Source organism: Ammospiza caudacuta, chromosome 3 (assembly GCF_027887145.1).
Source record: "Ammospiza caudacuta isolate bAmmCau1 chromosome 3, bAmmCau1.pri, whole genome shotgun sequence".
Lineage (NCBI taxonomy): Eukaryota > Metazoa > Chordata > Aves > Passeriformes > Passerellidae > Ammospiza > Ammospiza caudacuta.
In genome coordinates this window covers 35,825,086-35,848,769 of record NC_080595.1, presented here as the reverse complement: position 1 = coordinate 35,848,769, position 23,684 = coordinate 35,825,086, and the positions used below count along the sequence as shown (strand labels likewise).

The 23,684-nt window shown below is 40.4% G+C and overlaps 2 protein-coding genes across 2 annotated transcripts in view; one reads left to right on the top strand and one right to left on the bottom strand.

Moving 5' to 3' along the window:
- The window catches only part of SDCCAG8 (SHH signaling and ciliogenesis regulator SDCCAG8), a 104,751-nt gene extending 97,234 nt beyond the window's left edge, over window positions 1–7,517 (bottom strand). The window contains exons 1-3 of the mRNA XM_058800741.1: window positions 7,290–7,517; window positions 957–1,118; window positions 766–848 (exon numbers count right to left, since the gene is read on the bottom strand). Of these exons, the coding sequence (XP_058656724.1) occupies window positions 766–848; window positions 957–1,118; window positions 7,290–7,356 (312 nt within the window). The 5' untranslated portion in view covers window positions 7,357–7,517. The remainder of the gene's footprint in view (window positions 1–765; window positions 849–956; window positions 1,119–7,289) is intronic.
- A 442-nt stretch (window positions 7,518–7,959) lies between these two features.
- CEP170 (centrosomal protein 170) overlaps window positions 7,960–23,684 on the top strand; it is a 94,591-nt gene continuing 78,866 nt past the window's right edge. Inside the window, exon 1 of the mRNA XM_058801261.1 lies at window positions 7,960–8,119. The gene's annotated coding sequence lies outside the window, so the exon portion shown is untranslated. The remainder of the gene's footprint in view (window positions 8,120–23,684) is intronic.

The window sequence follows — 23,684 nt, the reverse complement described above, 5'->3', positions numbered from 1 at the left end:
AGTTAACTTTAAATAAAATTCCTTAACATCAGCACAGCAGAGCTACGCTCATTACACAGGCTGAAAGCAGCACAGCAGGAATACAGCTTTTAGATTATTCTGCTGTTAACTCTGACAGCAAAGAGCTGCTTGTCTTGCTTAGTATAAGCCAAAAATATTTAGTGTAGGCCATCAAAAGATAAAACTGCAGCAGTGCCTTTGAATTCTTTTTCTGTGAAGATTCTAGCAACTCTCAGCTGCTCTGTAACTGAACAGTGCATCACACGTACTGTGGTGCAATTCTGCTTCAATGAAGCAGCATCTGAGAAGCCCTTGTAAGGGGCTCCTTGTAAGGTTTACTCCTTGTAAGGGAGTAAACAAACTTTGACAGAGACAACTTCATTTTGGCAGAGAACTACAAAACCTGTTTTCGCATGAACATCTCTAACTCTTTAAAGAAAAAGCATAGTTAAAGCATAAGGAGGATACTGACAATCCTTAAGGTTCAGTCAAAGGAAAAAAGAGCCTGCTTTTTCAGAAAATTTTCTTTGTTGTCTATCCCAAGTGTTTTCAAAACAAAAAGGATGGATGACCATACTACAAAAAGAGGAGAAAAGTATAAACCCTCTATTATAGATTCCTTTTTCTTCCATTACGGTCATAGTCTCAGGAAGCTCCCATATTTAAGACTGTTAAAATTATTCAATGATTCCTTTTTTCTCTTTATGCTATAAAGTCAACATGCATGCCATTTATTCAAACACAAATGAAACCAGAAAAACATACATGGAATGAATTTTTCCTTCTTGAGGGAGACTCTTCGCTTTCCATTCTTTCTTGGTGTTGCAACAAAATTTTAAGTTGGTTAACTAGGAAGAGATAAAAACCATTATAACCAATAAATAATTAATTTTTTTCATTGAAATTAGTATAACTTCTAACAATGTTTTAGCCATTTGCTTTCAGAGCAGTCTTACCAGCATGACTGTGCTGGAGTTCCTGACTGGCTGCAGTCCCACAGTCGTCACTGGCCCTGTCTGCATTGTCACTGTCCTCATCCACTGAGGACTGGTCAAATCCAGTGCCATCACCTTTTGCCAAGGCATGTTTCAGTTGAGAGATGCTTTCACTGGCACGCTCTAAAAAAAAACCAACCACATCATTAGCCACAAGAAACAACAAAAAAGAAAGGATTTACTGGCTATTATTTTAAAGGGAAAAAACATAAGAGAACTACAAGCATTTAGCATGTGTCTGGTTTGACTACTTGACCTAAACTCAGCCGCTGGAAGCAATTATCTAATACAAATAGCCAAAAAACCTATGTAAATACTAATTTTCCAGAGAAGAGCTAAACATAGCATCTTAGCGCCTCAATACATTAGGACTCTGCAGGAGCACAAGTAATAATATACTTGACCCTAAAATATTTCCTAGCATATGCACCTTCCATACTTTTCAATGAACCTAAAGCTCATGCTACATTTTCTACAATATGCAAGATTGGAAACCAAGAAAAATATTTTTGCATTTTAGTGATACCACTACACATTATTACAAAGCAGCATGTCACACAATGAAACAAATACCTGAGTAAATAAAGTAATAACTCAGAAAACCAAGCCATCATAAAATAGTTATTAAATAAAGACCAATCACTTCTGAACAGCATGAAAAATAAATAACAACACACACTATTCTAGAAAAAACACCCAACACACACAACAGAAAACCTCTATCCACATAAATATAAATATTTTCAAGAACTGACTCACTGACAGATGATACAGTAAAGGTCTTATCTAATGTTCAATATATTTTTTCTTTGTATTCTTTTCTAAATTTTTTCTTGGATTCAGCTGACTTCACAAAAATCATAAGCATATTTTAAACAGTCAAAATGTAGTAAAACAAACCCAAATACCATTTACAAGGCAATGACTCAGAAAAGAAGGGTTTAGGTCAAATATTTCACTTTTGGCATACTTAAGCTCTTCTTCCTTTCTTGAGCATTCCATGATGCTATGAGGGCAGAAGAGCTAATTGAGAAATGGCAGAAGTAGCTCACTGATGCAATGGCTTAGATATTTAGCAAGCTATGTTGCAATTATTTTTTGTCAAGAAGTGTTCAATGTCATTTAAGTTGTCATGTGGTGTGTCATCTGAGAGCATTAAAGTTCCTTCATTTCCCCATTCCCTGCAGATGTCTGCCAGAGAACCCCAAAGTACCAGTATTTGCTCTCTAGCCAAGGAACAAACAACAGAACAAACCAAACCAGAACCAACCAAGCCCATATATACTGGTTTTCCCAGAACTTCTCTCTCTTTGTAGTATTACAGCTTCTGAACTCCAAGCTATTACTTCATCCACAAAGATAACAGAGATCTTCTTACACTCTGTCCTCTTTCCCCATAAACATACAGGCCAGTTGTAGTGAACACAATAAAACCATTATCAATGGCACACTGATGCCAATTTTTTTTTTGACAACACTTTCCCGCCTCTGAAATAATGTCACCATATTCTAGAAAGCATCATCATCAAGTATTTCCTTAAATTTCTTAAAATCTTGCCTATTTCCAAACTACTGATGTTGCTGTCATAGGCAAAACACTCTCCACTGGGAAACTGGGAATTAGGAGGTCCCAGTGGTGTGGCTTTACAGATACAAGAAATCCAACACTTAGTTCAGTAAGAGTTGAACTGGATGCCTAAAAGAGAATAAATACATGACAATATTTTTTATTTCCAAAGTAAGGAACATAATTTTGGGCATTAGGATATAAGACAGTATACCAAGAAGTGGAAAGACTATGTTTGTTGTTTCTTACAATGTAAAAATATTATTTTTAAATATGAAAGAATTTTAAAAAAACCACTGTGGATGCAAACTACAGGACAACAAAGAACAAGATTAATTTTTTAATGAATCAAGAAGCAATTAATTTTTAAGTCTTCCCAATTCCATCTGTTTCAGTTAAGCTACTCCTGTAATAGTATATTTTATAGAAACATAGCCTCAAGTGAAAACATACTTCAAAACCTGCTCACATGCAGCACTATGATTTGCATATCAAAATCAATCAGCACCTGTCTTTTCAATGTCTGAACAAGACTCTACAAATAAAATCCAAACATGTATTCCTGTTCTATGCTAAAACATCATTGAAGTGCTATTTCCTATTGGAACAGCTGATGATATAATTGAATTTGGACTCATGTGGATTGAAACTTCAAAAAAAACCAAAAACTTACTATTAAGCCCTTTGGTTTTCAGTGTTCAAAGGATCTGAGATGATTATGAAAAATGACAAGCTAGCACCCAAATCTGATGGATCAAACTCAACACATAAAAAAAAAAATCAGTGTAACAATAATTTGACGCTGAAGTCAAAACAGGAAAAAAATCCAGAAGGCATTGAGTCAGTTTAGCATTGCCTACACAAGAGATGTTTTCTCAAGCACTAACTGTACAGAGCTCTTTTTTTAAAGAGTACTCCTTTAAATGAAAGCACCAAAGTTACCTCATTCATGGACTCGGAAATGCCATAGAAAATACTCTAGGAGCAAAAGAATCAATCATCCAAAACAACAGAATTGCCTGAAAGACATGGAAAATAACTCCAGCTGGTAGAACCATTAAGCAGCATAAATTGAAGAAAACAAATAGCAACAGTATGAAGAAGTTGTCACCCAAACCTAACAGTCTGGTTCTAATAATGCCTACAAGAACATGAAGTTACTGGCTATAAATTCAACAAACAGCATGACTTGCGGATATCTCATGGTTCCCAATCAGCAAACAGCCTTAGAAAAATAGAGAAGGAATTACACCAATTCTTTAGGTCTTAAAAAAACCCTGTAGAATTTTTGTGAAACAGAAACTGACAAAACAGACAATTTAGACACCCTAGTGAAAGCAGAAAGATTATAGACATTTAAAGAAAACTTTCCTGTCCAAAATAAGATCAACATTTGCTTCAATTGACAGCTAAAAACCTAAAATATTATACCATATATCTTTTCAGTCAAGTAAGTGCTGAAAAATATGGAAACTGAGAATTTGGTTATAGGGTTTTTTGTATTTAGCACATCTTGGAACTTTACTTCCCATTCTGACATCCAGCTCTTCTTTCTTGGCTGCCAAACACAGGCATGCTCCTGTGGAAAGTAACATAGTATATGGCAGTTTTGAGACTAAAAGTGTCCTGTCTATCCCTACCTGTGCTGCTAGGATTTTACATGCAGTAATGAGCAATACCAGGCTGTTCATTAGTCAGGCCTCAAAAGATCCCAAGATGTGTGAAATGCTCAGCTGTTCCAAAATAATAAATCCTTCTGATTTGGTTTCTTGGTCTCTTTTTTTATGAGAAATAGGTAATTTTCAGCATAACTTTTACCAGGTTATCATCTTTAAAAGCACAGCTGCAGCAGTCATTTTCACAAGTTCCTATACCAGCCCTTTCTGCAGAGCATTAAGTATTTGCCTAAGTTCTAGAAACCCCACATGTGAAAACCTCATTGCCAAGTTCCTTGTGGCAGATTCCCCACCTTTAAAAAAACATTTTGTATTCAGAAGAATACCTAGAAACACCTGCCAAATAAAAATAAAAGGCCTAAGCAAAAAAAAAAAATTAAGAATGTAATTCTAAGCTGCTTCAGTGTGACAGCTAACTTGTAGTGATGGAAACTGGGCCACATACTCACTTTTCCTAAGATGGCTTTGACTTCCCATCTCTCCTGTTTTATTTTTGGAACCACATAAAACAGCCATAAAATTTTATTCAGAAAAATCTTATCTTGTCATCTGTTTCTCTTAGGGTTTCATCTCCATTCTCCGAAATTATGTAAGACACTCCACTCAGCAATGCAGTGGAATACAGAATGTATTTTCCACAATATCCTAAGACAGACTTGAGGTAGACAAGTGTATCAGGCTCAGTAACAATCCTAAAAAGGATTGTTTGCCCCTCCTTTGCTCCTGCTTTTTCACTGTCTCAGGTCCAACAGTGAGCCAGTGCTCTTTACTGAAGAGGCAGAAAACTCAGCATAAAAATATGAGCTGATAGTTCTCTGTTCAAGAAACCAGAAATATGCTCAAAACAAAGAACTGGACTCTAAATAGTCTTCTCAACTTACTGCTGTTAGGATAACAAGGGAAAGTCACAGGAAGGCATCATGCTCTGCTCTTGGCAGTGGTGCAGCAGAAAGCCCATTGGACATCCACATTATGCCTGTCAATTTTCAGTTATTAATATGAATACAGCAGCTCACCACTTATTCTCATTTACAAAATACTTCTACTCCGTTGAGAACTTCTTATTAGAAATATTATCTCCCGAAGTTTTTAAGGTACATTTGAAATCGTCTCAATTATATGAATGTTTACACAGTAACCTAATAATCCCAACTGTACAAATACCATACTCTTAACTTAGTACTACACATAGCATTAAAGACTTTCATTATACAAGGTCAGGAAAAGCTGCATTATAGAACCTCTGTTATTTATCAAAGCCTCTCTGTTGAGCTCTAAGACCAGTTAGGTCTTAATCAGGTTTTTTTGGTCCAGATTTCTGCCCTCTGGCCACTAGACTCAGTTGACTGAACACTAAGGCTCCCTGTCTGCTGAAGCATTTCATTTTGCAACAAAGGACACTGCACTGAAGTAATCAGTTGGTCTTTGAGAACTTAAGCACCTTTCCATCAAACTGAGTAAGGCTGTAAAGTGATTCTTCTGGTGTCCAGCATGGGTGGAGAAAACCTGTTGCCATGAGCTCAGCCTGCCTCCAGATAATGTTAAGCATTACAGGCAGGTTAAGAATGCTGTATTTCAAAAACATTAAATAATGCCCAAAGCATGCCACATAAAATTGCAGAACCTGGATGACAGGGTCATCCCAACAGGGAGAAAAATCTCAAGCTGTATAACAATATAAGAGAAATAGGTAAAGCATTAGGTTTGACAACTTTGATGACCTATTTGTCCTACAGTAAATTCCTAACACTGGTAGTAATGATGTGGGAAATGCTTTACAGCTCAAAGGAGTTAAAAATTGTACATCACTGAGAAAAAAAAAAAAAAAAAAAAGAGGTTCTTTGAGAAACACAATGAAATTTAGGTTATATTGCCCCTGTATTGGGGTTGTTTGTGCATCATCATATTTATTTCTTCATGAGAGGCGCCCCCAGATATATGAAATCAAAACTACCTTGGCATTGTATGAAAAGAAAATTCTTGTTTCCAAAATTGTAAAGAGGAAAGGCTCACCAGAAATTCAGGTTGTGAAATTATTTAACAAATATAACAGATGCAGTGTAAGAGGATCCAGTCAGAAAAAGATAAAATGAAAATAAGTTGTATGAAGGGAATACATGCATCCAATGTATCCATTAGATATGGTCAGCTCTAACAGTCTCACACACAGTTAAACAGCCCTGATATTTGAGAGCCTAACTGTTCTGCAATGACTGTTACCTGCAAGTGTCAGGTAGCATTACCATGCCCATTTCATCTACAGGAAAAGTAAACAGAAATCATTCCTCAAAGTTCTGTCTTGGAACAAAAGAAATCTATCGCTAATGTAACGAACTGACGCTGCTTCGAAAAGGAAGTAAAAAAATATTTGCTGAGAATCGAGTATCAAGTAGCTATTTGAAAATGTTTCCATAGTTTTATCCTTGTTTCTTTCTTTTTTTGGCAACGTTGTTTCCCATGGCACAGAAAACATCCCAACAGGCCATGTGGGGGTGCTGTGCTGGGAACACAACTTTTCGCACCGGCAGGTTCGCATACCCACAGACTATCCGCCGGCTTTCTTCAGAATCGCATACCCACAAACTATCCGCTGGCTTTCTTCCGAATTCGGACATTTACCTTGCCCAGCCAGTGACAGTCTGAAGGCAGGCAAGCCCAGGTGTCACGGTGACAGGTTCAGGAGCTCCCTGTCGGGCTATACACCGCGCTTCTTGGACAAAGCGGCACGTATGAAACCACTCGCTGACACGGGAAACAACCACGCGCATCAGAATCCATTTGTACCCTCATCTTTACCACAACTAGAATCCGACGCTTCAAGGATGGCCAAAATCCTCACACGAACCAGAACCGCCCCCGGAGCGGTCCTGCCCGAGCCGCGTTACGGTCAGACGGGAGCGTGTCACGGCGAGAACGGCGCCCGCCATCGGCTGTGGGGACAGCCCGGCACAACTTCCCTGCTGCGCGCCCGTCCCAGCCCGGCCGGGGCGCTCCGCGGGGCGGGGGCAGCCACACACCCGGGCGCCCTCACCCCGCGCCCGTGCAGCTCACCTCGGAGGCGCCTCTGGTACCGCTCCAGGGACTCCTCCAGGGCGCGCTCCCCGCGGGGCTCCCGCATCGGGACGCCGCTGGCCACCGGGGAGCAGCCGGCGCTGCGCCCCGGCACCGGGGGCTCCCCGCGGCGAGGCTGGGGGATGGTAGTTCCGCTCGTTCTACCTTCCCGCGTTGGGCTCTCGCAGGAGCCACCTGCGGAGATCTCTCCGGCTCCTGGTGGCCGACCGTTGCCGTCGGCCGCCGCAGCTGAGACTAGCCACGCCAGGAATCCGTCGTGCTTCCCGATGGCGGGAATGCCGCCTCCGGGACTACAAGTCCCGGCATGCACCGCGCCGCCGGAGACAGAGTCCCCGCCCGCCGCCCACCCCCGGCAACCGGGAAAGGGTGGTCGCCACAACCCGTCTCCCCTTTGTTGTGGATCGCGGCCGCAGTCGCGCCTGCGCACAGCACAGCCTGTCCGCCTACGCCCTCGGGCCTGCGGCGGGCTCAGCGCCGGTCCCGCCACGGCCGGGGCGGATCGGAGCGGGAAGCACCGTTTACCTCCCGCCATCGCCCGCGCGGGGAGCGCCCGCAGCCCGGGGAGCGCTATTGTCTGCGGGCGGCGCAGGCGCACGCGGCCCTGCCGCCGCCGCCGGGCCCCAGCGCGTGCGCAGTGCGGCGCGGTGCCGCGGTGCCGTTAGCCGCCGCTATGTGCAGGGAATAACGCCGGGGCCGTTGCCAGAGGGACACCGAGCGCTCCGCCCTCGCTCCCGCATCCCGCGGGATGCCGGCCCGCTGAGCACCCGCTAGCGACGGCCCCTCCCCGGCGCGCGAGCCTCCTCGGAGGGGTGAGTGAGGATGATGCTGCTGTCGCCGCCGCGCTGGGCTGCGGGTCGGGCGGGAGCCGTGGCGGGGAGAGGGGCCGCGGTCCGCCCGGTGCCTATTGTGTCCGGAGGTGCCCGCCCGCCGGGACCCGGGCGGGCTGCGGCCGGCGGAGGGGGAGGCAGCACGGTGTGGGCACAGCCCGCTCCCCCTCCCCCGTCCCCGCCGGGCCCGGAGCTGACTCCGCGCCCCCGCCTCCCTTTCCCCTCGCCAGCGCCGGGCGATCGCCGGTGCCGGGGGGCATCCCGCATCTGGCATTCGGTGCTGCCCTGCCGGATCCCGCTGCCCGCGTCTCCCTGCCCCTTCGCACCCGCGGGGCGCCCCCGGCACACCCACCCCCGGGGCTGCGCAGCCTCCCCTCCCGCGGGCGGATTTCCGCGGTTCCTCCGGAGACGTTTCCAGAGGTTTAATTTTTTTTTTGGGTGACCTTCTTTCACTGCCTGCCCCGGGGCTGGAGGCAGCATGTTTCTCCGGATTTAAAAATCAGTGACGCCCTTCGACTGGGATGCGGCGTTTCCCCCCATCTTCTTAAAATAATGTCTTCTGTGAAAGGGTGATGGAGAAAATCTGCGGGTTTCGCCTTTTCTCGTATTGCGTATTTCCAGCCGACGAGTCAGGTCCGCTTCTTCCCAAAATATCCTACCGAAGGCGTGAGCTTTTCCTTTTTCCAGGCGCTTCCCGGGAAAAACATGAAATCAGGGTTTTTGTCCCCGGCGGCGAGGAGCAGCCGGGCCCACTTTGTGCGCCCGCCGTGGGGACGAACGGGTTACTGCGCTAACAAAAACCCGATGGCGATTTTCGAGCAGAAAGCGGTGTCGGGCGGAGGAAGCGGGCGGGAGGGGCGGAGCGGGGCGCGGGCGCGCCCCGGGGCAGCGGGGAAGGGAGCCGGGAGCCGGGCGGGCACGGCCAGCGCTGCCTTCCAGCCCCGCCGGCCGCCCTGTGCTGAGCGCCTTTCCAGCACAAGCCAGCAATTAGCCCATCAGTGCTCGCGGCTTGATGGGAAAAAAAAAAAAAAAAAAAAAAAAGAGATGTAGATGGTATGCTGATGAGTTGTGTGTACATAAGGATTGCGTTATTGTGACAGGAGATTAGATAGCATCCACTGATCTGCACTTGGAGGAAATTATTTTCTTCCCTGTGAAAGCAAAGGTACTCATAAAATATTTAAGTACTTTGAAAGAATAAAGCCTGTTCTAGCACTGCGATGATCATCTTTTCTCCTTTGGAATGCCATTCAATGCTTTGTGACAGCGCTCTTGGCCCTAGGCTTGCGTCTGCAAAATGATATGTGGGATGGGACAGTTTTTGTAAACTGAACGGAGGAGACATGATTACATATGCTGTGATTTCCTATGATTAATTTCCTCTAGGAATTACTTTATGTCCAGATGCTGAGAAGTCTGTCTTGCTAAACTCTGCTGATATGGAAGCTCCTCAACTTTCAACTTTATTTAACGAGGAAAAAGTTAAACATAAACACTGCAAAGAATCTCACTTCATTCTTTGATTAACACTATTTAAAACACTTTTTCAAACACTTTTTTACCTTCATGTAAATGTTCTGTTCTCATTGGCTTTTTTTTTCTTTCCCTTTGTCTGATGGAGGTTAGGAAGGCTGGCTGAATAGAGAGAGTAGTGCAGCTGGGGATACAAGGAATTTTGTCAAAATCTCAAGAATCTTGAAGTTATTTGGAATGGATCAGATTAAAATGCTTTCTTTAATTCTTTTGAAGAGAAACCTTCTAAGTTGTTACCAAACTTTGGCATGACAGTGCATTGTTTGGGGAGTGGTTTTGACATATGACTATTTCCCATATCTAATCTGAATTTTGAAAAAAACAATGGTTTATTTCTGTATTGAGTTTCATCTGCTGTGATGGACTTGACAAGCAAAATTTCTTAAAAAGTCTGATGATAACATACAAGCCAGAAAAGCTCCAGCTTATGAAAATGGACTGGAAAAGTCTTATGTTGATTGTAAGTGAGAGCTTGGAAACTTCGTTAAATACCTGGAATGAAACCCAAGGCATGAGAAGTTGCAGAAATGGATTTTGCAGTACCATTTCCAGTTCTTGGCATTGCAGGGAGAAGGTATTTAATGTATATTGATACCATAGTATTTCCTTGATTCAGGACAGTTTCCATGTTAGCACTGCTTTTCTTAGCTTTGCAGGCAGAATGGAACTGAGACACAACAGATTGTTTTTACTTTAGCTAGAAAGCAAAGAAAAGCTGTGAAATTCTGGTTTTCCTTTAGAAAATTCTGAACCAAGGCATCAGATATGGAATATAGGAGATATGGCATACAGAAGTAAATTCTCTCTACTTCTAGCACTTGTGAGGTTGTAAAGGAACACAATGGCACTTCCCCCTGTTTGAAGAATATGCATAATGTAGTAAAAATGGATTCTGTTGTGACCAAGAGACTGCAATTTGAGAAAAGGAAGTTGTTTGTGACTGAGGGATGGAGCTTCAAGTCTGCTGCCTGGGAGCTGGGGTTGGATGTGTGTATCTCTTCTAAAATGCACATTTTCCCTGTGCTGATTGAGCCTGTGGGAGCCTTCCATTGTCTGTAGGTTTGTAATGCTCTCACCAAAGGCCTGCGTGTCTTCCGTTCTAGTATTGATCCGTGTGTGTATCCATGTGTTTTCGAGGGACTGCTCTAGTGAGAGCAGCTTCCTTCAGTGCTCAGTGCTGATGTTTCCCTGGATCACAGTCCAGCTAGGGCACTGAATGGGGCAGGTGTCATGGGGAAAAGTAGTGTGTGATGAGGTGACTTAAACTGTAACAGAATGCATGCAAATAAGGGTGGGAAGAGAATTGCTTAAACAACTTAATGTATGTCTGTTGTACAGTTATACATTCAAAAAAATACAAAAATAAATTGCAAATGCCTAGTTCTGTTCTGTGGTTCAGTTTCTCTGACCCTACCACCAAAAAGCTGGGAGGCTGTTTTTGTTCTACAGGTGCATTTGTGGGTAGAGTGATCTTTTTAGTTAAAATTGTGTTTGACCTTCAAAAAACCCTTATATTTTAAATTGGTATGTATATAATTTTTTTTTCATATGTCAAAACCAGCTTGTCCTGGAGGTTTCAAATAAAAGCCACAATCATATTTTAGTAGATTGCTGATGTAATTAGATTTCAGGTGGGGAGACCTGTGTTTGGGAATGTATTCAGTGCTGCATCGCTGAAATTAAGGTGTGTTCTGCTGGCTCTTAGATTGTGGGGGAGAAGTGAGGGAGTGGGGTGGATATTAAAGAGACTGACTAGTTGTTCTCCTATCTTAATGGCTCTGTGTGGAGTATTCCTAGTCACTCCCTTCTCTTTGGGTTTGGTACAGCATGGCTGCACTGCTTTGTTGCAGTGACTCTGGTAGTTTACAAAGTACATGAGAAGTTAATTCACTCCACTAATGCAGGAGAACACTATTTCTTTTCTTTTTGTTTTGCTCTTTTTTTTTCTCCTTCCTCCCTTGGATTAGCAAATTGAATTATCTTATTGTGTGGTCAGCTGAGTGCCAGAGCAAGTACACAGAACGGGGTCAGCAGTGTCAAGCCAGGGAGAGGGGAATACTCATTTTTCCAGTAGCAAAGATAGATTTAGTCTGCTTTACTGTCCTGTATGGCTGTCCCCTGCACCATTAAAGGCTGCTGTGGTCAGACAGGAGGTGGGTTATGTATTAACCCAAGAAAACAAAAAATTAAGATACTGGGTTTGTTCTGATAGTCTTTATTTGGGGTCCTTGATATGTAAAATGTCCACAGCCACAGACTAAACATTCAGAACCTATCTCTGGAAGAAAAAAAAAATTCTCTGGAAAGTAAATGTAAAAAAAGGAAGGATGAGTAGTTCTGTGGCCTTTGTACTAGGATAAGCAGGATTTTTGGTCCAGGCTAATGTTGGTATCTTCTTCTTTATGGAATTTAGGGATGTAAATTTTCAAGTATTTTCATAGTTTTGTCTCTTCTATTTACTAGTTTTGAAGTATGTGGGTTTTGTGAATTGTAGGATGGTTCTAGTAGGAAGTGGTTTTGAGAAAGAGTAAGTTTTTAAATTCAAAACAGAGATGAAAACATAGTTTTTATTTTTATTCCTTGAATAGAATGTGATAAATTTTTCACATGTGAGCCCTGCAAAGCCCAGCTTTGTTTCTCCTTCTCTTTTTCTTCTCTGATAAACTGTTAGTGAAAAAATAGACTTTTCCTTAGCTAGGTGCTTTTCAGAGCTTCGGCATCACCCACTGGTGGGTCTAGTGGGCTGACTCAGATCCAACAACTGCAGCTCCCTTCCTGTCTTGCTCCTTTGGTTGGTTTTGCTTCTTTTATTGCAAGGTTTGGTGTTCTTGTAATAGACTCCTGTGTTTACTTGTTTCCATTCTCTTGAACTGAAATGTTTTATATTCTGATCTAGTCAGGGAAACTTAAGAGGGTATTGTCCTTGACCTGAGTCTTCTGAAGTCTGTGTGGTGCATCTTCCAGATCTCATTTTGTACTTCATTCCAAACAAAATTCTGGTTCTGCTCATTTTGTTTCTTTCCAGGAAGAACTGCAATTATTGAGCTTTTCAGAGACATAATAACAGAAGTGGTGCCACTCTCTGGCATTTCCAAGATGTTTCTTTGTGCACAGGGTATTTAGTTAGTCTTCAGCTGTGGCATACGAAAAACTTGTAATCAATCCATTAGCAAGTCATTATGGTCTGAAAGTAGTAATACACCCAGTGCATTTAATCAGATGTACTTGCAACTTTTCCCTCAAAATTACATGCCCAAATAATTTTGTTGATGATCTTTCTATTCATTTGCAAATATTTGCCCATCTAAATATGCATTCTATTCTGTGTTCAAAACCAAAGCCTTTTCAATATTGTCTTATTTGTCTTCTCAAAGTGGATTGCTCTTCAGAATTAGGAAGAAAGTTAAGGAAGTTAAGAGTGTCACGATACCTTTTCAGTTTTCTCATGAACATACTTCCTGCTTTCATTAGTCCTACCTTCTCTCCTCCCTACCCTGTAACCTAGCTGATTATTTAGCCCTGTGGAACCAGATCATCACAGGAGTCTTGATGTCAGGAATAATTCTACTTAACTTCACAATGTCATTTAATAACCCAAAAACACTTAAAGGGTAATATTGTAGCTTTACTTCTCTTTTTTTCCCCTTTGGAATCTTCCTTAAAATGGCCACATAGACAGACCTTTGTTCTGATTTGTACCCATTATCTTTTCTCCAAGAATAGGTATAACCTGGTGCCAAGGGAGAGTTGAAAAGAATGCAAGCAATATTTCTTGCTTTCTGCTGAGGCATTGCTCGCCTCCCATCTATTTTCTCCTTCAAACTTTTGGATAAGGTGTAGTTTCTGTTAAGGATTGTTCCTTCCACTTGGCCTTCATTTCTTCAATTGAGTCTTGAATAGGCAATTCAGTAAAAATGACCTAATTTTTTATTCATGTTCAGCAATATATCAGCTTAATTAAATAATTAAAGTCTTGGTTTTCTACAATTTGTTTTACTGCAAAAAAGCTGTCCCAGTTTTTTGAGAATAATGATGATTACTCTTCTGGTCATTCATGTCCTCTTTCTTTAAGTGGTCATGTTTTCTTTTTGTTGTACTTGGTTTTCAGGGGGTATAGTCAGGTGAAATAAGGGTGAAACCCTTCTTGTAGGAATGACTCTTTGAGGTGATTCACAAGTCAAAAGCTCAGCTTGAATTTTAATTTTAAGTTGACTGTGACACTGGCTATTACAAATATTTTTTTTAATTTTAAGCAGAAATTAATCAGGAAGCCTTTAAGGAGCCACTGGGAACCCAGAACTTGTTAGCTTTTGCATTAGCAAAGAGTTTTGAAGAACAATATTAACTTATTGACGTAAGAATTATGGAACCTGTATATTTTTTTCACGTTACAGATATACTGGCTTTGGTGATCATTGTGTGTTTGTTTTACTTTTGCAGTTCTTATTGATAAACATAATAAAAGGTCTTTTTCAAAAACTGTTTTTATTCTAAGTGTTGTGCAGTCATCATGCTCTCATAGTCATTTAAACATCATGCTGATTATTTTATTGGGCCAGATTGGTGATAATTGAGTAGAGCCTTTATTTTGATGAAGTCATTGTAGACTTGAATCTTGAACAGCCTTAGTGAAATTAATTAGTTCTAAGTATGCCATAATTCCTGCCTCTTTGTTTAGGTAAGTGTTTTTAGTTTCAACTTCTGGCATTTTGATCACAAATTCTGTGGCATGTTTTTAATGAATCAAGTCTTAATTAATCAGCTTTTAAATTCACCTTGTGATCTCTTTTTAGACAAGCTCCAGTCCTAATATATTACAAGGAATCCCGTGCCTAACTGTTGCTGAGTGCTCTGAGAGGTGCAATTGCATGCCCACTGTCAGTCCCACAGATGCCACATTACGTGGCATATCCGAGAGGCATGAATTGCTCAAGGTCTGAAATGAAGATTGGAAGCATATGAGTGTTTTTCATGTGAAAACAGATTCCTGATGGAGAAAAATGTCTCCAGTTGTTCTGTGGAGAGCTGCAATGAGGCTTCTGATGAACATGCTTTATTTTTTTGGGGTTTTTTGTTGTTGTTGTTGTTTTTTTCTTCTGTAGATAGTACCGTGTGGCTTTGTTCTCTTCAGTTTTTGTCATAGTTGGAGAACAGTAAGAAAGATAATGTTGCTGGCATAGAACTGAAATTAGTCAGTAGGATATAGTCAGTAGGAGTATTATGGAAAAGAATAAGTATTTCAAAGAAGAACATTACCCAAAACCAAAACAAAACTAGCAGAAAAGAACACTAATAATAAGCAATGGAAGAATACGTTTGCACAAAAAAGTCAGGTTGAACTTAAGCTTGGATATAAATTGAGTCAATCACTTGAAGGCCCAGATATGGTCACAAACTTCTTTAAAATTCTTTTTAAAGTTTGACAATAACAATACTTGAAATAAGGTAGCCATTGCAGAAAATGTATCATTGTTTCTGTAATCATAGTTTGCCACTTGATGCCAAATCTTTATACCCTGTGGGTTTTTTTGGCTCTTTTTCTCATTCTGAATTTTATTTTTGGCTTCCTAGAGCATGGGTAAGTTTCTGTCTGCCCCGGTCTTAGTGCAGTCAGTGGCTCTTCAGGTGCTGCAGGTTACATCTGTGGATGGCAGGATCTGTTTTTACACAGCAACACAGAGCCCCATACAATTCTGTTGCATTATATTCTTTAGCTTGCTGTAAGAACTTTATTGCTTGTCATTAACCAATGTTTTCTTTTTCCATTTTCCTGAACTAAATACTACTTTCTCTAGTATTTGAAACATATAAATAACACATAATTGTCTTGCATACTGGATGCAAACACATTTTGCTTTTCTCCATTTTTGTGGCCTGAGTGCATTTTCTTTAGCACACTTTATTGGCAACTTCAGCTGTCAAAGTTAAATGTGTTAAGTGTTGTGTTGTTGAAGCTGCAAATAGCAACAGTCACCTTCTCCCTTAGGGCAGATTGATACTCCAGAGTCTGGTTTGTATTGAACTCTTGGAGGATTGTCGTTGCACGGGGCTTGTTTCAAAATGCTGCCTGGTTACTGGCTTTGAGGAGGTCACTGTTTGTGACAGAACAAGGAACTAAGTTATGCAGCCTTTCAATCACCTTTCAGTACCTGCATGTAGTTGAAGTGTTTTAAAGGGGCTTTTTTTATTCATCAGGGCTTGAGTTCTAGTGTATTCTGAAGTGAGAAATTTCTTTCTGCCAGAGTTTTTGATGTTGCTTTTGGTCTTAAATTTTACTTACCTCGTTTATATACCCACACAATAACCATTTTCAATTGGTTTGGCTAATATAGCTGTGTATTTACTTGAATATCCAACAAGATGAATTCCTTTAGAAGTCTGGACAGACTATAGCATATAATAAAGTCCTTTGAAATGTGGCAGTAAAAATAAAGGCTGAACCATCAAGACAACTGAATCAGGAAGTCATGAGTTATTTGTTGTCCAGTTTAGGCAAATGGAAACCTTTAATTTAATTTAAAAGTATGAATATTATCAAACATACTGCTATTTTTTGCATGGTTAATGAAATTAATTCAAACAGCATTGTGGGACAATACTAGTTTAAAGAGATTAAGATCCTTGCATTCTTGGATTCTTTCCCTTTGTACAGTTTTATTGCAAAACCAAGAAAAGCATTAAGCCTTGCTATTTTTATCCTTTGTGGTTTTTGAGGGACAATGCCATTGATCTTAAAAAAAATTATTCAATAATGTCCATGTATTGTTTTACATATATAGTTATTTCCATAGGAATTCTTCCTTTCTATTCATGATACTTATTCACATTAGGGATGACTGATCTAAAACAGATTTAGAAGACCAACATGAGATGAGAGACTAAGGATTTGATCATTGGGTGTCGTATAAAATATGGTTGAGCAAGTGAAAAAAGAATAAAATTACACACTGAAACATTTAACAAAGTATATAGTTTTAATATCTAATGGATAAATATTAAAAGCTACTTTATATTTGAATAGAAAGCACTGGACCAGGTTGCCCAGGGAAGTGGTGGATGTCCCATCCCTGGAGGTGTTCAAGGCGAGGTGGGGCCCTGAGCAGCCGAGTCTTGTGGAATGTGCCCTGCCCATGGCAGGGGGTTTGGAGCTTGATGATCTTTGAGATCCCTTCCCACCCAAGCCATTCTGTGATTCTGTATTAATAGTCCTTACAATTCCTATAGATTTGTCTAAATAGAATAAGTCCTGTGAGGCTTAGGGGGATTTGGTGGAATTGCCTTGTGTTCTCATAGCAGCCTAAGCAGAGCTTGCTACTGGCTGTCCTGGTCCTGCCCTGTTCTCCCCTTTTCTGCCACTCTCACCTGCACAGCCTCATCCCTTTTGCTTTGGTCCTGCCCTGGTGTGTAGCTTCTGGGCACCATTCATTTGTTTATGGGAGGGGAGAAGAGCACAAGAGTTAGTGTGTGGCGAGCTGAACATTGAAACAGCCCGGCTCAGCTGCACAGGCACGTGTGGCCTGCAGCTGTGGTGAAGGGAGAAGTCCTGACTTTGTGGTTGGGGTGGGGTGAGAGGGCTGGGATCCTGGCAGCAGAGAAATGGCATGAGCTAATGTGGAACTACAGCTTCTTCACTTCAGCATTAGTTTGGTGAGGCTTAAAAGTGCCCCTTTGTCTGTCCACTGAATCTTCAATACTAGGATTTGAAAATAAGTCAATACTGTGAAGTTCTGGACATGCAAGCAACTCATGACAGGGTATCTTAATCTGAGTATTAGTGTTCTCAGTATATATTAATTAGATAGTATATATTAATTTTGCATAGTAACTGCTATTCCATGGCAGATGAAGGGAACACAAGGTACTTCACACAAAGTAGGCTCCTTGAGATTTGCTGCAATACAAGTGTGTATAGAGGAGCTGCTAATAAGGAAGAAGTGCCACACTATAAATTTCACATCCCATACTGTTCCTGTATTTATATCTTTAAATTTAATTAAGCTACCTTCCCTGTTTCAGCTAGTAAAACTTAGGCACAGGCTGCTTCCCTCTTATAAATTCTGCATACACTGGAATTTTACCAAATATTAAAAGTTGTGCAGAATCTGAAAATGTGTTTTCTTTCTCTCTAACCAAATCTGCAAAAATAACTGAAAAGCACTTTGAAGTTGAGGATAAATTTTGAATAAAAATCAGTCTTTGGAGCTCTGTTGTTCATAGAGGGTTTTTTAACTACTTAGAATGAAAATGAGATAATAAAGACTAATTGTTTTGTCATGATTATTCAGTATTCTTTTATTTTTTCAGCTGCCTTTCTGTCTGCAAAAGATTGCAAGTTGTTAGTTACTGGTGTATTCTAGACCAGCTGTTTTCTAACTGTATAGTTCAACTTCTGTGGATGTATTGATGGACACAGTTGGACCATTATTAATGAAGCCTCTCTTTAATCCATTATGGTTGTCTGTGTGTTTATCTTGCAATGCCATGAGAATGCACTCATTTTGTTAAAAATGCTTGTGTGCCTGGATGGGATGGCCCTTAACTTGCTCATCTTAGGAGCCAAGTACAGGGAATGTTTGAATTTTTTCTCTCCCTCCCTCTAGCATGCAATAGTACATGGCTTGTGCAGTCAAGGCTAAAGGGAAAAGAAACCCCACTTCTGAAATTCTGGCATCATTGGAAAGCTCTTTGCCTTTGATTTGAAGCAAAGCAATCCTATTATGATAACATAGAAAAATATATGCAGGAGAACGAGTAATGTCTGGTTTCTTAGGGATGTGTCCTGCATCCCAAACTGTACTGAATCTCAACATGCACATGGGCTCACTCTTGCTCACTCTTGGGGAAAACAACTTGTTCTATTCCCCACAGTGTTCTGTGGGGAAAATAACTTGAGTGGCAAATGCCCTTCAAAGGCAGTGAGAGCACAAAGGAGCCATGTGAGCACAGGTCAGCCAGCAGGCTGTAAGGAGCTGGGAATTGTTGAACTTGTAGCACAGTGTTTCTAGTGGGACAACAGACTTGTTCTTTTGAACTTGTTCTGCTCAGCTCTCCATTTTCCTGAGACTGGAGCTTTGTAACTCTGAAATCTCCAGCTCTCTAAAGCTTGCTTTTGGGAGGAGCAATTGGTGGAAACAAAATGTTTGTTTAAGCCTTACTTCCTCAGCTAACTAAAAATGGTTTCAGTAAGAGTTCTAATTGCTAACTGTGTCGTAGAAAAAGAATACATTTTTAAAAAACCCTGATGCACAGGAACTTCAATCTGAACATGAAGAAGAACTTCGTCACTGTGGAGAGGTTATTGAGTCTCCATCACTGGAGGTGCTCAAGAACTGTCTGACACAGTCCTGTGCTCTGGGATGAATCTGCTTGAGCAGGGAGGTTTGACCAGGTGACCCACTCTAAGTCCTTCCAACCTTACGCCTTCCAAGATGCTGTGAAACATAGAATAATTTAAAGAATACAGGATGTGAATTGTTCCAGCCTTTAACAATGGAACTCATAATGGTCTGTCTTAATCAACTTCTTATGCTCTTGTCTATATTTAGTTCCATCTTAAAATGTTGTAAAATATGTTTGGTTAACCGGAAGATTATTTCTCTACTGCAGCAGCATGGTCAGTCTTGCTTAACAAAGCAGCTGAGCTTAACAGAGTTTGAAGTATAATCTTTTTGTTGGAGACTTAAAATTAGTAACTTCCATATAAGTGTGGGTAGTTCTTAAACTAAGAAAAGTCCAAGCCTTCAAACTTGTTCACTAAAGTGCAAATAAAAAGACAAGAAGCATGACTTGATCTCTTTTTGTGGATGGGGTTGCAGAACCACTTCCTCTTGTTTGGTTTGATGCTTGGAGAAGTATGTGCAGTTTGGAGTTCTTCCCATTTAGCCTTCCCTTTCACATCTCTCTCTTTTTTTTTTTTTTTTTTTTCTTAAGGTGGAAAGTTACTGAACTTACTTACAATGGAAAATAAATCTATATAGATTTTCTCCCATAGATTCCTCCAGATTTCTCTCCATTGAAAGACACACATTCATTTAATAGCTTTTAAAAATATTTGTAGTATGATACTAATAAAAGCATTTTCCAGTGGTCTCCAAGTATTCTGAAATTAATCAGATTTTAATTGTAGCATTTTCCAAAATATATGCTAGTGTACTGAATCAAGTTTAAATGCCCAGTTGTTAGACAGGCTTATAAAGTCCACATGAAAGTAGTCTGCTTACCTAGCAGTGAGGACTCCTGATTGTGATTTAGTTGGTGGGTTGTAATCTACCTGCTCAAACAAGTTCTTGCATGAAAATGTTGAGCTCTATATGCATTTTATCTGTTAATTCTGAAAGTTTATTTTGATAATTCACTTTTAACTGTTTAATGATATTTAGTAAATAAGAAATAGTGGAAGAAATAGAATTAAGACTTACCGTGCTAGTAGCTACATTCTTGTTTGTTGGCTGCACACAGGAAAGGAGTGAGTAGGCACCACAAGCAGATGTAGAATAGCTTCTCTGTGGGGAAGCCATTTACATTTTAAAATCTTTGCAATAGGTAGAATGGATCATTAAAACCACAGGTATTCTTAGCATTTGTGCAAATGTCTTACCCTGCTTTCTGTCTTGCTGAAGTTCTAATACTGTCATTTTGACAGCTGTTTGTATGTGATCGTACATTGAGAAAGTGTTTGTTACATTTGGTACCTTTCAGTTTCATTTAATGGGAACAAGAGAGATGGCAGGACATACATAAAAGAAATGCCATATTCCGGACTGCAAGATTAGATTTCTGTTGGACTATTTGGCTTCTGGTTGAAGAACCAAACAAATAAATTAAATATAAGGCATTTTAAGCCTTGTTGTACTCAGTTTTTATATGAATCTCCAGGAAGAGGACTTCCCATCAGAAAAAGATTAATTCAAAAAATGAAGTCTAATGTTTTTGTCTGATACTGTAAAATGCTGAAAAATAATCCGATCTCTTTGCATCAGTTACCATGCTAAGTTTTAAATAATTTTGATTTTAATCTTGTCCTGATGTTAATTACTTTACAGAGTACCCATGTAGCTCAACATAATTATGGCACAGAATTATTTTTATGCTTTGTGCATGCACACACAGTGCCTCTCTTCAGACAGTGAAGATTGCCTAGAGCAAACATCTCTTGCAACTTTAAGGCTAAAGTCTGAGCTTTTACTTGCTTTGTAAAATAAGTTCATCCAACTATTTTTTTCTTTTTTTTTTTAATGTAGGGCTTGTGTTTCTGATCTTGGAACAAACAACACAGTGTATTTCCAAGAAAAATCCATCTGTGGACTTGGCTGTCGAGGGTAATTGTAAAAGGCTCCAAAGCATTCCAAAAGGGAGAGGATAGAATGTATCAACTAATTTGTGTGGAACATGATGAATGTTTTTCATGTTACAGTGGAGGTGTAGCAAAGAATAATAATTGAATGCCTTTTTGAAGTTATGTGTCTGTATGGATGGATGTATCTCTATGAATGGATGTGGAGATTGGTAACTTTGATATCAAGAACTGTCCTCCATCACTTCCACTTTCAAGTTCTTTGTACTCATGCGTTGTGTCAAGATGTAAATGGGAATTGAAAGGGGAAAGGTAGATATTAAAACTACTTCAATACATGCTTTTCTTTGGAAATTAAACTTATCTTTATGCTCAAAATAAATAATTCCTAGTATGAAGGAAGAAAAAAATGTTGCATTGCCTTGAATGCAATTTAATCTTATAAGTATCTTGAGTCACAAGCTAAACCCCATATATTTCACAATTTTGGGGAAAGTGAAATCACCACCCTTGGGAGGTTAAGAGGTCCAGTTTTATTTGCAAGATGCTGTTTGTTTTTATCAGTAGTGCTCAGGGCTGTGGTCAGTACTTGGCCAATGCAAATAAAACCACCTCATCACACACAGCCTACAAAATCACTTGAAATCTGCCACGATGAAGGCACTCTGAATAGGAAGAGGAGGACTTGACTGCTTCTTTTGAGATTGCATTCTGCCTGAGTGCCATGCCTGATTTGTGTTTATTTATTTATTTTCCTATTTGGTAATCTTAGCAATAGCGTAGTGTGATATGGAATAGAGGGAAAGGAAGGATTTCTGTAGCTTTCATCACAGGGAGCTTTTTTTTAAAGATGATTTGGTTATGATTTCTTTGGCTGGCTTGGCACAATAGTTTCTAAAGGCTACTTATGAAATGTACTGTTTAATTAGCATAATTGGTATGCTAATCTCTCCAGAGATAACCTGTTTTGACCATGTGAAATAGGGAATTTAAAAAATAATTTCTTTCATGAAATTCCTTAATCTGAAGGAGAGTGATGGACAAAAATGAACACTCGATTGTTTGAACATAAATTAAACTACTCTTATAAGCAGTTATTAGCATTTATTTTAGCTGTTTATTGAGAGCAGCATTTGGAAAGTATTGCTGTTCAATGTGGGGAGGCTGCAGAGAAGTACATTCACAAGAAATGATTTTTTGTTAATGATTGTAAAGATTAGGAATGCAAAATTAGCTGTTTCTGTAATAAATGCAAAATGTCATTATTGTCTGGTATCAAAGAATAAAACAGGATAATTTTTAACATCTTAATCATAGTGGCCAATAAGAGAGTAAGTTTTAGTGTTTAGATAGGATAATTAAAAGGAAAAATTCAATTTTCAGGTACTTCTCATTACTATAAGAACAATATATGTATATAAAGGCTTGTGATTGTTGTGTAAGACTGTATTCATGTACAATACCAGTCCTAAGTAAAGTTTTCTAATCAGGCTAAGGATTTGCTTGTTTATCAGTATTCTCTATAAAGATAACCCACTATTTTATTTTTTTGTCGAATTGGTGTAGGACTTCATTTCAGTCTGCTGTTCCTAATGCCATTTGATCTCTTAGCTTCTACTAGGGATTGTGATATATTGCTTCTTTTCCCCCTTAACAGCTTCATAATTTATTTTTCTTTTGGGGGTAGTGACTTAGCCACTTCACCTGCCAGTTCCCTCTGGACTTGCATGTCTCTCATCAGATTCAATTGACTTGTGCACTTTCAGGTTCTTTAGGTGGTCTTGACCCTCATCTCTTACAGTGGATGGTTTCTCATTCTCCCAGTCCCTGCCTTTGTCTTTTGTGACATGGGTGATGTGACTGGAGCTTTTACTGGTGAAGAGCAGGGCAAAAAAGTGGTTGAGTGCCTCAGCCTTCTCCATATCCCAGGTAACTAGGTCACTCTTTTCCTTCTGGAGAGGGCCCACATTCTCTCCGATATTTCTTTTTTTTTTTTGACATATCCAAGAAACTTTTCTTGTTGTGCTCGGCATAACTGGCCAGATTATTCTATTAGGGCACTAGCTTTCCTTGCCTGATCCATGGCTGTTCATATGGTTTTTCTGCCAAGCTCCTTATCCTTGCTTCAGTCCTCTGTAGCCTGCTTTTTTGAGTGAGTTTGGTTTTGTCTGGAAGCTACTTTTCATCTGTGTGGGTCTCCTGGAAAATCTGCCCAACTTCCTCTCTGTTGGGATGCATCTCTTCTGAATTTGCAAGATGTGATCCTTGGATATTGAAGAGCTTTCTTGAACCCCTCTTCTTTTCAGGGCTATATCCTACTCAAGGAAAGAGACTGAAGATCCCTGAAGAGGCCAAAGTCTGCTTTCCTGAAGTCCTTAGGGCAGCGAGCTTTCTGTCCACCCTCCTTGCTGCCCTAAGAATCTTAAACTCTTCTATGGAGCCAAGGCTGTCCTTGAGCTTCATATTCCCCACCAGCCTCTCCTTGTTGGTGAGAGCAAGGTGCACCAGCCCCTCTTTGTTGGCTCCTCTAGCACTTGCCAGAATGAAGTTGTGATCAGTGCGTTCCAGGTAAGTAAAGGTAACTGCCGTGTTATGCCTCCAACAGATACTGGGATGGTTGAAGTCCTCCATGAGGACCTGGATTTGTGAATGTGAGGACACTCCTGTCTGTCCATCAAGGGCACCTTATCTGCTCAGTCTTACAGGTTACACCCACTATAA